We start from the raw sequence: 15,543 nt of genomic DNA on the forward strand, positions 1-15,543 counted from the left end.
ATAAAAATATAGGTAAAAAAGTGTTGAGGATTCTAACAATAAATGTTCTTATTCTAACAATAAATGTTCATGTCAGATTCTAACCCACTTATGTAACCCAGTTTTTGTTATAACAAGATAGTCCAGAATATTAGAATTGCCCTGTCCTTTACAGTGGTCCCCAACATTTTTGGCACCAGGACCGGGTGCTCTCATGAGAATCTAATGCCTGATGATTTGAAGTGGAGCTGAGGCAGTGATACTAGCGCTGGGGAGCAGCTGCAAATACAGATGAAGCTTCACACTGCTCACCTCCTGCTGTGCAGCTGGTTCCTAACAGGCCATGGACAGGTACCTGTCCACAGCCCCGGGTTTGGGGACCCCTGATTGTCAAGATGCTTGAATCTAGATACTTGACTGATGTATGCAATGATTATTATTATCAGGTAATTGCACATATCAAAACGTGGAGTAAATTAAGTGGATTGTGAAGTAGGTTGTGGTATGAAAATATAACTATTAAGTTAGATTTGTAGACCTGGGATTTACATGGCTTTAGGGAAAAAAAAAAGATATAGAATGATTTCATATATGCATATCTCCATATTTTTACTTAAAGTGGGAGAAACGTCAAACTCGTGTGAGTATGTTTGTGTAAGCAAAGAAAAGCAGGACATATACCAAACAATATTATTACCTTTAGGGGTGTGACATTCGGATGAAGGGAGATTCTTTATTGTCTCTAGTAAATTATTATGGAAAAATAAAGGAACTAAAATGGAAAAACTTGAAAGGGTTAACTGAAAACGGACTTTAGTTTGAGAAGACTAAGTCTGGCTCTTAATTTCAGAACTGATTTCCAGCAGAGAACCATTAAGTCAGCTCCTGCACTGGTTTTCTGAGTATTTTTATTGTGTAAATGGGATGTTTGCACTTGATAATCTCCTTAGATATAAGGCTGATGTCCAAATTGGTTAAAATGTGGGCCTTGGTATTTCTCTTTATTTTGCTAATAAGCTTTTCCCTTGTTCTGGGAGTTAAAATCCTTTCCCCTTGGGCCAATCACATTTGGTACAGAAGGGCCTCTATGAAAAGGCCATTCTTTGAGGTCTTGAAGTGGAAATGATTGGTTCTGAAAATTCTTCCCTCAGTGGCATTTATACCTTCATAATTATTGAAAGCTTATTGTGAAGGCTGTTTCAATATCTTCCCTCCAAAATGCTAAGGAATAATTTAGGCAACAGTTCAAACTCTAAAAATGAAGATGGCTCGGTCTTTTCACAGACTGAACACAATATTGTTGCAACTTACTTGATTATCGCAGGTACGGATGTTTAATTACTACATTAACAGTAATTTTGCTGTCGAATGGGTGAAGAAAAGCAGTGGTTTTCAGCATAAGGAGTAGAAAAAGGATGGCTTCAGAGAGAATGTTTCAAGTTCCTTATTGTCGGCCAACCTCCAGAAGTCACTCGTCTTATAAGCTGGAATGCTTATGTAAATAAGGATGATAATACTTGCTATATTTCCTGGCTGTAAAAATCAAATTAGATAATGTAGGTAAGAGGATAAATGAAAGCGTTGTTAATGGTTAATATCACAAGTTACTTTGAATCTTGATAAACAGTGTGAGAGCAGTGAAGTGGAGCTGAGAAAAGTTTTCTATGAAATGAATCATTCTTTTATATAATCATCCATATCTTTGGTTATTACATTGTTATATTAAGTTTTAATTGAGGAAGACTCTGCCATGGCAAAAATGTGTTTTTATGTCATTTACTGTTTTCATGCATCCTTTTCATAGTTTTGTACTTGGTGGAAATCTAGTTAAGATCAAAAGGTCCTCCTGGAAAGAAAAAGTCATAAAAAGAGAGTAGAGTGTATTGTCAGTGAGGACAGAGTGAAAATTCAGCTCATTCCAGATTGCTGTATTGAAAAACACTTGAGCTTTGTATTTCATTTTTTAGTATCTTTACAACATTGAACAAGTTCCTTCACCTTTTGTTCTCCCATTTTCTCATCTGGAAAACAGCATAAGAATAAGCTACTTATCACAGTTGTTATGAAGAGTAAAATTAAATGACACATAAATGCACCTAAATGACAGTATTTGTTGGACAAATACTTGTTTCTTCCTCCCCACATATACACATGGATGTATATATTGGATTAAGATAAATATTTATTTGCCAAAAAATAACAAAAACAAAAGGGAGAAATGACAGTAGAAGTTCTCTGATTCTCATCTTTACATATAAATTGTAAATTTTACAATTGAGCAACCATTTCATTTCCAACTGTGCTCAATAATGCATTTTAGAAGTAATTCTGTTATCTTGGCTTATTTTTTGGATTGATTTATGAAAATTTTCAAATATATTCACAAGCAGGGTGAAAAGTAGAACAAATCTTAACTGTATCCAGTTTATTCTTTATAATTGCTTAGTTTCCCCATAATTCACAGAGTATTACTTCGGTGCTAGCTGGCAATTGTGGTTCCTCAATTAATTTTTGTAAATTTCAGGTGTACGCTAACCCATTCATTTAAATACCTCTGTATGATAAGTACTGGACAAGTTCTATTTTTGATTGTTTTGTTGTTGCAACCATATGAGAAAACAATAAGCTACTTAAAGAGAAAACCTTACAACAATTACATAAAAATACTTTGTACACAAACTTTTGGTTTAGTTTTTTGTGGATAACCAGGAAAGGATAGCATTTTTGATCTGGTTACAAAAATAACATGCAAAGAAAATTTTCTTTTAAGAAATGTTCTCTCTGGTTCTTATCTCTGTAGCTTTAATGGTAGTAATCTTATTACTATGATTCTGATGACTGCTACCACCACTGCTGCTGCTACTATAAAAGTGTTTGAATAGTTAATATATAACAAACACCGTTCTAAATATGTGTACAGAATAACTCATTCTGACATTAATTCAGTAAGCGAATTAGTTTTTTCCTCATTTATCCAGATGAAGAGTTTAGGTAACTTGGCGAACACACACATCTACTAAGTAGTTTATACCAGGATTTGAACTCAGGCATTTTGGTTCCGTAGCCCTCACATATAAACACAAGGATCTGTTTTATCAAAGAATACTATGAGTGTGTATTGTTTGTTTGTGTTTTGGGTAGATGAACTGAAGGAAGCATATCTAACCTCTTTATGCTTTTGTTCAAACATTTGTTCTAAATTCTCCAATTTTCCTCCTTTAACAAAACCCACTTAAACTTCTAAACCAAATCCAAAACTATGAGGAAAAGAATTCAGTCAAAGCATTTATTTTATTCGTTACTTTTACCAAAAGCCTATTTAGAGTTTTCATTTTAAATTTAATTTTTAATTTATTATTTCTCTTAAATTTTAGCTTACGAACTTTTACCAACTTGAGCAGTCTCCCTTTCTACAATTAAGGCTAAAAGGCAAGAGGGTGAATTAAGGATCTGAAATAAATTCATTATGAATTAATTGTGAAATGAAGGGTGAGAACTATTAGGCTAAAGAGAATGGCTGTGTACCAGGTAATGAAGAACTGAAAAAGTTTTAAAGGCAAGTCACTGAATGACATGATTCAATTTGTACTTTAGAAATGAGCTATAGTGGTAGCTATGTGGGAGATTCCTGCATGATTAAGATTAGAAAGGATCCTGAGGAAGGAGTAGGGACAATGGGGACAAAATAGTAAACACATTTAAGAGCTAGAAGTTAGAATTGATGGTTGAATGTGGAGATTGGGAGAGAAGGAGAGGGAACATCAGAGATGACAACTAGATTTCCTTTTTGGTGTACTAGATAGATGACAAAGCTATTCACCAAGATAGGAACACACCTGGGTAAAAGAACAGGTTTGGGGCAGATGGAGAAGTTTCTGCATTCTGTTTGAGAGACGTCCATTAAAAAGCTGGACACATCGGTTTGAATTTTATATCGATTTGGAAAGTATCAGCAGAAAGCCTTGGATATGTATGAAATCACTCAGAGTATGTGTTGAATGTGAAAAGAAAGGTCTAGGACAGAAACTTGAACAATGCACATATTTAACAAGGTAGAGATGAAGAAAGGTCAGGAAGAAGGATCTGCCAAAGAAATTGGAGAAAAGCCACAGAAGCCAAGGGAAAATTAACTTAGACCTAACCGTTAAACGACCTTTGTCTATTCATTGGGAAACACAGCAAGGAAACGAAGCAGAGTGCTTGAGACAGTGGCAGAGAGAACAGAGAAAAGGGCTAAATTGTTTACCTCGTTTACCTCACACCACCCATTGTAACTAAGACCTCCCCCAAAGCACAGCTACTTTATTTTGGTTGCACACTTGGCGGGCAGCAACTTGCTGCACAGTGTCTGACTTTAAATCATCAAGTTTGTAGCTAGCCCAGAAAGATTCTTCAATTCAGCAAGCTTTTTGAAATATTTCTTGAACACATGCTATAATACCAGATGCTAAATAATCATCAAATTTGCTGTCATTGTGCCTTAATTATGCTTTTCAGGAATAATAGAAATTAAGCAATACGAGTTTTAGTTGTGGTCCATTTATTATATAGATCTGCTATGGGCCACATAGTCAAAGAACGTACAAATCATTAGGAGTCTGAAATCTATATGGGAAAACTGGGAATATGTAAAAGTTAAAAAACATATAGCATCACATAAGATTGAGTGTAGTATAAGCTAGTCCCTTGGGAATTTAGAATATACTGTCAGTAGGAGAAGGCTTTGTGGCAGAATTGGGCTAAACAGAACTTCGAAGGATGGGTAGCATTTGTGTAGATAAAGTAGGGTGTTCCAAGTGGGAGAAGTATGAGTCAAAATTTATAACAAGTATTTGTTGTATTTGATATTTAACTGGTGTATTTGATATTTAACTAGAATGGAGGGCTCGTTTGACAAATATGAAAATTTTCTTGGAGAGAGTGAAAACAGATTGAGGCAAAGAGTCTGCAATATCAGGTTGATACAGATGGACTTGTATCCCAGAGGCTGGAGAGTACTGGACATTTGAGGAGGAGAAGAGCTGTGGTTAATTCTATGTTGTAGTAAGCTCATTCTGCCAGCAGCATGGAGTGGGAAAGAATGGGAATCTGGAAGATTAGTGTAACAGGATGATAAATGGAAGTTTTGACTAAGGTGCCAAGATAGTAATTTAGTCATCTATCAACTCAATTTCAGCCAGTTCTGAGGCACCAACAACATTGTGTTTCTGCACCTGCAAGGCTAAGAGTCAGATCCCAGACTGGAAACTTGACTAGGGTGATATCACCTGTGGGGCTTCTCAATGTACCTGAAGGCCAGCTTGACTTCCTCTCTGGATAGCCAAGCTTTGTGTGTGTGTGTGTGTGTGAGTGTGTGTGCGCGCGCGCTCGTGTGCGCGCGCTCAATGACCTTCCATGCATGTTGGATGAAGAATTCAGATTTGGACATGTCGAGTTTCAAGAAATGTTGGAACAGTCATGTAATCTTAGACATGAAGATGCTTAATAAATGTTTAATGGCAATCAGTTGAATGAAAAGGGATGAAGAACTGGTATGAAAGGCAAGGGAGGAATTTCAAGGACAGTGATTAATAACAATGACATTAAAACCAGGCTTAGGTGCTGGTTTATGCAATTGGCAGATTCTTTATGTTTTAATTTTCTTATTTCTATTTCACAGAAGGCTGTGAAGGTACTCAATTAGTTTTAAGAACATCCGAAGCTCTTCAAATAAATGGACTAAAATGGATTTGCTATGTTTTTGAAGGGGCTTGAAATATTTAATTTTGATATTGTTTTTAAATATTTAAATTAAACACAATGTAAGATATTTTTGTATATGTTCTCAGGTATGATAAGTATTCTCAGCAACATAATAGTTCTGGGCATCTTCTTTAAGTACAAGGAACTTCGGACACCCACAAATGCAATTATCATTAATCTGGCTGTCACTGATATAGGGGTCAGTAGCATTGGTTACCCCATGTCTGCTGCTTCGGATCTATATGGAAGTTGGAAATTTGGATACGCAGGATGTCAGGTATTGGAGATCTTTAGAGTGAAAGCTGAATAAAATAGATTAAAGAGATGTAGATTTAAATGTCTAAAAAAAATTTCAAAGATTTCAATTAAATAAGATTATATAAGGTAACAGATGAGGTGCTTTTGTTGAAAACAGCTTCAGGAGTGACTGGGAAATATATTCTTTAATAAGAGATATGAAATTGCTAGTCATCATTATATTTTCAAAATTTCCCTAACCAAAAGGAAAAAAACAAACTAACAAAAAATTAGCATTCAGCTGGAGAAGAAAAGCAAAAACGCCTATTCAAATGAAAACTTGCATAATGCAAATTCAAAAAGAAATACTCTGCTTTCATTTGAAACAAAGAATTATTATGATATATCATCATATTTAAGTCATGTAGTTAAGGTACTACTTGTTAATTTTTTTTTTTAATATGGAAAGTCCTCCATTAGAATTGCTGTTAAATATATCTGCTATTATTTTTACTGACAAGGAGATAAATTAATGTTAATTTGCATTAAGATAGTAGAGAAATAAGACTTTTGGCTTAAATTTTTAAAAGTTTATTATTTTAAGCTATAAAATTATAGAGAGTAAAATAAAAGTAATGGAAAATAGTAAATATCCATGTGTGCACCAACTAGATTTGTTAAATTTTAATGTTTTTCAATATGTGCTTCAGGTTGTTTATCTTTTTAAACATAAAATTTTCAGATATTACTGAAGGTCATTGCATATCATCCCCAATTTTATTCCCTTCTCTACCATGAATATTTTTGTATCTTACTACATAGTAATGTATACATAAACTAGATACCGTCTGAATGTTTTAAATTTTATATAAATAATATATTGTTTGCATTATGCAATTTTCTTTCATCATTTGATATTGTATTTTTGAGGTTTAGCCATGTTGATGGGTGAATTTGCAAGTCACTCATTTTATGAATTTACCCTAATATACTTACTCATTTTTCTGTTATTGGGCATTTATTCCTAATAGTTTTGTCACAAAAAGGACTTCAATGAATGTTCTCACAGATGTCTCCTCCAACATGTGAGAATTTTTTAGACACATTGCTTAGGATAGGGTGCTTGGGTTATAGAGAATGTTCATCTTCAATTTTATCAGATGTGACTAAATTGCTCTCCAAAATGGTTATGCCACTTACAAGGACTTCTAGTTCTCCATATTCATCTCAACACTTGGGATTGTTAGACTTTTAAATTTTTATCTTTTCGATGGGTGCAAAATGGTGTCTTATAATTTGCATTTCTTTGAATACGTAATGTGGTTTATACCTGTTCTATCTCATAAACATTCAGATTTCCTCTGTGTGACTAATTTATTTTCCTGTTTGTCTTTTCCCTTTATTGAATTGTCTGCCTTCTGAATATTAATCTTTTGTTTGTTACATGCATTGCACCTAATAGGTGGTTTGTTTTTGCACTCTGTTTATAAAACAGAGTATGCTCTGTAGAAGTTTTAAGTCTTAAAATTTAAAAAAAGTTTATTTTACTTTACGAAGTCCCAAAACATTTTCTAAAAATGCCTGTATTAAACTAGTTACAATTTGACAATGGAAGATATATTTTAAAATTAGAAAATAAAAAACATTCAATGTATTTTATACATTTAAAATACATTCTAACAATGGAATAAAAATATAAATGTCTTTTGAAGGGTATGTAGAATGGTGGATTCTTTCCAATTTTGATTTTCAGATTTATGCTGGATTGAATATCTTTTTTGGAATGGCAAGTATTGGACTACTCACGGTCGTGGCCATGGATCGATACCTGACCATCTGCAGTCCTGATGCAGGTACAGCACTTTCCTCAGCTTTCTCAATGAATCCATTTTTTTTGCTCAAGTATCATTCAACACACGTTCACTTTAAAATATAAATGTAGTGGATTGCAGCCATGGTCAGCCTTATTCCTCTGATAATCCTTGTTCAAAATGTTCAGTGATTTTCTATGAGAATAAAATCCAGATTTCCTAACAGCTTCCAAGGCCCTGTTTTGGCTAGGGCCCTCTCACTTTGGGGTCCTGACCATGCCCTTCCCGCTTGGGGGTCTTTGTAGATGCTGCTTCTTTATTTCTAGAAAGCACTTCTCTCTGCTTATCCTCAGGCTGATCCTTTTTATTATTTAGATTTCCAGTTAAATGCCTTTTTTTTTTTTTCAGAATGTGAATCCATGTGGATAGGCTTTAAGTGAACTAAAGTGCTCTGTAGAGAATCTACTTGATAACAACTTTGAATTATCAGTTAAAACAAAGTGAAGATATGAATTCCATTATTGGCAAATGATGCTAATATTTCATGTTTGTTAACAGGAAGAAGAATGACCACCAACACTTACATCATCATGATTCTGGGGGCCTGGATCAATGGCCTCTTTTGGGCCTTGATGCCTATCATAGGGTGGGCTAGTTATGCCCCAGATCCTACTGGGGCCACCTGTACCATAAACTGGCGGAAAAATGATGCGTAAGAGACACTTTTACACTTTAAAATCAAATGCTTTTAATGTAGATATTTTCTCACTATTTCGAATTTAAGCTCAGATCAAATGTTTTCCATATAGAGTGAGGCAAAGGGCTTCCTTGATAGTGATGATGTAATTTCAGCATTGAGTTATGCTAGTTTGCAAGTAAAGATCATCCAGCTTCCCCTTTCCCCCTTACCCTGACACTTCTTCTCTCTCCTCTGGCAGCAAAGAGGGTACAGAGCACCCTTCTGATATTTGCACCTCAGAGGGGAAATATGAGCGGAAACTGTTAGTATTGCTAGACAGCATACAGCTCTGGTGAAAGCTCAGGCTGACTCCTTATCTTGTCAAGTCAGTCTGGCGATAAGGCATCTTCTGAGAATTATGCAGCAAAAGAACTGTCATTGCAAGCATTTGCTCACTGGTTAGTGATGCTCCTCTATATTTACCAGGGAAAAGAGGGTAATTTAGTTTGTTAAAGAAGATGAAAGATTACTCAGAAAAACAAATAGAAAATTTTTAAATCTCAAACTAAATCTAAGTCTAAAATTTTTTCTCTAAAGGGTTGACAAGTAAATAATTTAAGGCTTTATAGGCAATACTGTTTCTTTTGCAACTATTCAACTCTGTTTGTAGAAACAGCCAGAGGCAGTATTTAAATGAATGTGGTTCCAACAAAACTTTATTTACACAGATAAATGACAGGCAGGATTTGGCCTATAGGCCATAGTTTACCAACCTCTAGTCTAAACGAACTAAAAGTCCAATATACTTCTTAAACTATTTAATAAAATAAAGACTGCTGGATAGTGTCAGTATTATTTTAAATTATTATTGTTGTTCTTCCCCTATTTAGTACATGAAAAATAAGTAGTGATTTAATGATTCTCTTTTCTTATTTTCAGATCTTTTGTTTCTTTCACGATGACAGTCATTGCAATAAATTTTATTGTACCCTTGGCAGTGATGTTTTACTGTTATTACCATGTCACTCGATCTATTAAATGTCATACTACTAGTAACTGCACTGAGTACCTCAACAGAGATTGGTCAGATCAGGTAGATGTAACAAAGGTAAGGCATTAAAATCCTTAAGATATTTTGTAATCAAGCTTTTACACATATGTGATACCCTGGCCCCTGGAGTCACCTCTCTCTACTCCTTGATTTTTACTCTCTGGCTCTTTTTTCTGGTGTTTGCCTCCATATTTCTAAACAATGTGCTTATCTGCTGTTTTGAATATTTTTGTTTGCTACTACCTTTTGATTTCCTACTACAGACAATGAGAATTTATTTTTCTTATACCACCAACCTTTCCTATTCCTCCCACCAACCTTTCTCTCTCTTTATCTTATTAGTATAATGTTACTATTTGGTAAGATGAAGATTCAGTTTTATATTATTGTGATTGTCTAAATTTTATTTATTGCAGCTCTCTGTGGGAATCTATGATTTACATTTCTTTTTTTGTAAAACATTTTTTCTTCCCCATGGAATTCATAATTTGTTTATTTTTTCTTTCTTTCTATCCCTTCCTTCTATTTCCCCCTCTCTTTTTCGCTGCCTCCTCTCTTTTTGTAGTTTGGTTTTCTGTGTACTTGCCACTAATACATCTCTAATCTCTTCTCCAGAAACATCGATTTCCTCTCAGTACTTTCAAAGGCATCAGAGACTACATTGACTTTCTCCTGTTCTTGGAACTTTCCTTCCTGGCACTCCAGGGCCTCTCACTCTGCTTTACATTGGCCATTCTCTAAAACTACTGCCCAGAGAGCTGGCATCCTAGGATCTCCTTCATATCCAACTAGGAGGGCCTTTGACCTCTGTCCTGGGTCTGATCGCCTGTTTCCTGGGTGGCATGTCTTCCTTTTTCTAGGTTACTCCCTCTCATTTGGTAGAGTACTTTCTTAAGAAGATTCCTGAGAATGTTACAGGGAGGTACATTTTTAAAGATTTTGCATGCCTGAAAATGTCTTAAAATTCTCCTATCATGTTTGACTGATTATTTGCCTGGTATAGAATTCTAAGTAGAATTTGCCTGGTATAGAATTCTAAGTAGAAAAATGATTTTCAGAGAATTTTGAAGGCATGCTTTACAGTCTCCCAGCTTCCGGTATTGCTGACTGTATCCTGGTGACTGACCCATCTGTGTGTTCTTTCTGGAAACTAGTAGGGTTGTTTCTCCGATTTCCTGGAATTTCTTACCGATGTGCCTTGGAGTGGCTCTTTTTTCACTCATGTGCTTGCACTTGGTAAGTGCTTGCAATGTGAAGACCAGGTTCTCCCCTGTGGGCGAGTCCTAGTCTTATTTCTCTGATGATTCCCCTCCCCTGCTCTATTTTGTTTGCTGTGTTCTCTTCCTGGAACTCCTTTTGTTTGGATATTTAATCTCCTGGATTTACCTTCTAATTAAAAACAAAATTTTCTCTCCTATGTTGTCGCTGTTTGGGGTTTTCTTGTTTGTTTGTTTGTTTCTTGGTTTTTTGTTTGTTTGTTTGTTTTTGCATCTACTTTCTGAGAGATTTCCTCAGCCTTTTCCAGGTCTGGGATTTAGGTGAAGAGAGTGAGGCTCAAGCCTTGGGTGCAAAATTTAAACAGGTACCAAAAAACTCAGTAATCCAAAAAATAAAACGTAGTCAATCAATGCAATATTTTAAAAAGTCAAAATTAATGTAAAAACTCGTATTGAACATAATATAAAATTTTAAATAGAGACAGGATTGGACCCTACACTTGCACAACTCACCTCATTTGCCTTACCTAATGTCAGCTAACCATATTGTTCAACCTTTCCATTGTATTTAAAAAATTCTATCTTTTATATATAGGATAAAAACATTGTTATAGATAAAAGTATTATTTTATACTGTATACTCCTTTTAAATAGCCTCCTCTTGTTTTATATCTCTCTCACTTCTGTAATGTTATTATGTATACACTTATGTTTTCCTTCTGCTCATCACATATTTTTTGTTTCTTCTGAGTTTTTTGCACCATTTTGGTCTCTGCCTGTCAGTCTGCCTATTTCCTCAATGTCTGGTGGTCAGTGACTGTCCCTGCATATTGAAGAGTGATGTCCTAAAAAGTTGATTGTAAGCTCTGCATAGGCTCTTTTACTGGGATGTTTCTTGGGGGGATTTCTGACAATCTGTATCTCTACATATTTTCTGGGCTAGTCAGTTTCCAAGGAGGTGATTCTTCCACATTCCAGAGTGCGGGGGGGAGTACAAGTCTGTCTATCTGTATGCTCATGGCTCAGAGCAGGGAGAGGACAGCGTACAGCACCCCTCTTTTTAGTACAGCACTCCAGCTCTCAGCTAAGCCCAGTGTCCCCAACTCCTGAGTTTCCCTGCTCTCCTTCCTCTTATGCTGACCTTCTGAGGTGCTTCTGCGGGGAGGAAGAGGCAGCTAGCTGCCCGGTGGAGTGCAGAGGGGATTCAGAAGTCTAACTGCTTTTTTTTTGCAGATTTCAATGAGTTCCCCTGTTGTAAGTTCCGTGGGCAGCCCCACATTCAGAGCTAGCTGTCACCTCCAGTTCCTCAGATTTTCTATAGTTCTGTGCGATGGATTAGTCTGTGTCTGGTTTTTCCTCACTGCTAGCTCCCTAAAAATTATTAATTTATTTTTTGACCATTCTCGTGTCTGATAAGTAGTTTGCCACTTGTACAAAGGTTATTCAGTTTTAATTTTTACAAAGCTGTTGTTTAACCTGTAATTCTCAGTCCTTATGGGTTGATATTTTTTTAAACCTCTTTTCCATCATTTCAGTGGGTAATTTGGAAGGAATAATGTAAAAATTATATTTTTGTTTAAATGAGATGTCAACAAAGCTCCTTTACAAAATCATCTATACTGTACATTTTATATGTCAAGCTCAAATCATCTATATTTGAATTCAATGAGTTCAGTATAGGTTTCTTTTTTCAGATTGAGTTTAGAAAATTAGAAAGTTATTTTTCTAGATTAGGAGATAATGACAGTGAGGGGAAAAAAACCCTGCAATGCCAGCAGTTCATAGCGCAACTACTAGAAATGGATTCGGAGTGAGTTTATATTTGCCTTTCATCAAAGCCAGCTTTCATATTCTCCCTAGCACACCAAAAGAAAGCAGGCCTTCTTTACATTTGTGTCACATTCTATCCATTCACAAGCTCTTGCTATCATAGATGACATCTGATTTTGTGCATGAGCAAAGTACAATGAGGGTTTTTTTCCTTTATGTTATCAACAACATAAACTTATTCAAATTTCAATCTAGATAATTTTTCAGGCTGTTTTAGATATATTAGCTATTTAGGTATTTTCGATATTGGGTTCGCCAATACTGATTTCTTTTACAGATGTCTGTAATAATGATATTCATGTTTCTGGTGGCGTGGTCCCCTTATTCCATCGTGTGCTTATGGGCTTCTTTTGGGGACCCAAAGAAGATTCCCCCCTCAATGGCCATCATTGCTCCACTGTTTGCAAAATCTTCTACATTCTACAATCCCTGTATTTATGTGGTTGCTAATAAAAAGTAAGTAATGCCTACAATGCTTCTGAATTAAAAAATACATACAGAAAGAACATTAAAAACACAACAGATAATGTTCTAAGACTTTTGAGAAAGTATGTGACAGAAACTCACTTTGAGATAGTGCGAAAGTTGTTTGACTCATGCACCTTGGAGAATTCTAAATGCCTAGACCTCTAGTTCCGTGACAGGTTCTTCCCACCTGAAGCCAGGCAACCCAAGACCCAAGGTCTACCAGCTAAGCATCCCTGAATTTGTGTTTCATCTCAGGTGGCTCTCTGGCGGAAGAGCTTCTGGGAAGTCATTGGTGGGCTCAGTTTGGTTCTCGTGGTTATCCCACCCAAAACGCATGGAACCATTCTAAAAAAAAAAAAAAGCGGTTCTATTACTGGAAAATGGACAAAGCAAGGCAATGTTGGGCTTCCTAAGGGAGTAGCATAGTTGTGTATTTACGAGAAAGAAGACATGTCATTCAAATGTAAGAGAAAACTCCTACGTGAAGGTCTAACGTGAAGGGCTAACGTGAAGGTCTTTGTGACCGGGTAGTCATTCAGGGTAATGGAGAAAGAACCCCTTTCTTGCTATAATGGGACTCTCACAAAAAATTTCTTTCCTGCTTCCTCATTGAAGCTTAGATTATGTCTAAGCTTTCCTGTTGCTGCTGAAAAATGCAATGAACCAATCTCCTGTGCTTAAGTATTGGACCAGAAAAATAGAGGGCCAGTATTCTGATCCTGGAATGCCAACGCTGCTTCTATTAAACTTAAGTATTTATGCGCATGTTTAGGGGAGCAGCTTTGGTTTACAGATATGTGAGGAAACATAGAAACTTTTAAGACCAAACACCGCATAAAAAGAATATAGAACACATTTTAAATTCAGAGGCTATTGGGAGTTCTTTTGGAAAGGTCATTCTCAAACTCCCCTTCATGTCAACTGGCCTTTGCTCAGAAGAACAGGTGCACTAATACATATCCTTAGTTCAAATAAATAAATCATTGCAATTGATATTAGAAGTATCATTTTAAACACACATAAGTATTGATTTTTATTAAATATCTTCAATGTTTATAATCAATGGCACAAAATTGATCTTTAACTATATCATATACTTCATACATTTATAAAAGTTCTCAGTAGGAGATGTTAAAATTGCAAGCAAAAATTTATCTGGAGATGTCAGTTGGCAGTAGTGGTATCAACCGTATTTGAAAGTGCTTTAAAATTCCAAGTCGTTATAGGATAATGCCAAATTTTCTCCTTTTTATTGTAGGTTTCGGAGGGCAATGTTTGCCATGTTCAAATGTCAGGATCACCAATCAATGCCCGTGACAAGTGTTTTACCCATGGATGTACCTCAAAACCCATTGACTTCTGGAAGAATCTGAAATAAGAGGAAAGCACGAGTTATCAAAACATTTTATTTACTTTTTTTAATGTTTTAATTTTATTTAAAATATGAGCCCATTTAGATCAAATGCAGACATAGATTATTATCCTATTAGACTTGACTCCTCAAGTGTAGTGTATAGTTCTTCTGTTTGTGCATAGTCTACTATCGGTAATGTTTCTTTATTTCCTTATGTGTAAACTTCTTGCTCATCTCCTTTGATGAAAAAAAGAGATTAATGCTTTTTTTTCTTTCTCCCTATCATGGCAAACATTACACTGTATCAGTGACCTGGTATCTTGCCTGAGTCCTCTGTTAGACCAGAAGCAGCTGCTGTGTTAGAATAAATGTTAGATTAAGTTTATAATAATAATAACAGTTAGTAGTTTTTAATAAATAATTACTGAAATGAATTGGTGGATGTCCCTAGCTAGAATGAAAAACATTTTTAGCATTTTGCTATTTTAAAATTTTAATGCAGTTCTTAACACACTATTTTAACAAAAACAATCAGACGAACATTAAATCCTATTGCTCCTAAATCACGTCAGTCAATGCACACATATATTTTATATAGCAATATAATCTCTGTGCATATTGTTGTATATTCTGCATTTTTAATTACCATTTTGCTATGTATGTATTTCTATTATTTGCCACTAGAATTAAGTTTAATCACAGTGGGGTTTTTTGTATGTTTGTTTTTTTTGTCTTATCTTTCTTGCTTGTTTGAAATTTATTTTATTGTGATAAGAACATAACATAAAGTCTACCCTCTTAACAAAATTTTATGTGTACAATACAGTACTGATAACTATAAGTACAATATTGTATGGAGGTTCTCTAGAGCTTACTCATTTTGCTTAACTGAAACTTTATGCCCGTTGAATAGCCGTATGTTTGTTTTTTGATGGATCCTTAGCACATGGACTCATTTTGCCTGGCACATAGTAGGCACTCAATAAATATTTGTTGAATGTTGAATAAATTTGTAGACACACATATTTGTCATTTTAATAACCATTAAACATAGTATGATAATACTCATTGTTTAAATAGTGGACATTTAAAATTTATAGTATTTTATTTTAATTGAGCAAATTTTTCTGACTATTGTTTCTACATGCATTCTATCAGTTTTAAATAATATGTTC

At 35.1% G+C, this 15,543-nt stretch overlaps 1 protein-coding gene across 1 annotated transcript; it reads left to right on the forward strand.

The window, feature by feature from the left end:
- Positions 1-280: 280 nt before the first annotated feature.
- On the forward strand, positions 281-15,532 carry RRH (retinal pigment epithelium-derived rhodopsin homolog). The gene is made up of 7 exons (XM_039848881.1): positions 281-1,303; positions 5,808-5,998; positions 7,712-7,811; positions 8,328-8,481; positions 9,388-9,556; positions 12,824-13,002; positions 14,273-15,532. Exons 1-7 carry the CDS (start codon positions 1,198-1,200, stop codon positions 14,385-14,387), a joined length of 1,014 nt encoding a protein of 337 aa, XP_039704815.1. The 5' UTR covers positions 281-1,197; the 3' UTR covers positions 14,388-15,532.
- The last annotated feature ends 11 nt before the right edge of the window (positions 15,533-15,543 follow it).

The sequence above is a fragment of the Pteropus medius genome, unplaced genomic scaffold (genome assembly GCF_902729225.1).
Source record: "Pteropus medius unplaced genomic scaffold, Ma_sr-lr_union100, whole genome shotgun sequence".
Classification (NCBI taxonomy): domain Eukaryota; kingdom Metazoa; phylum Chordata; class Mammalia; order Chiroptera; family Pteropodidae; genus Pteropus; species Pteropus medius.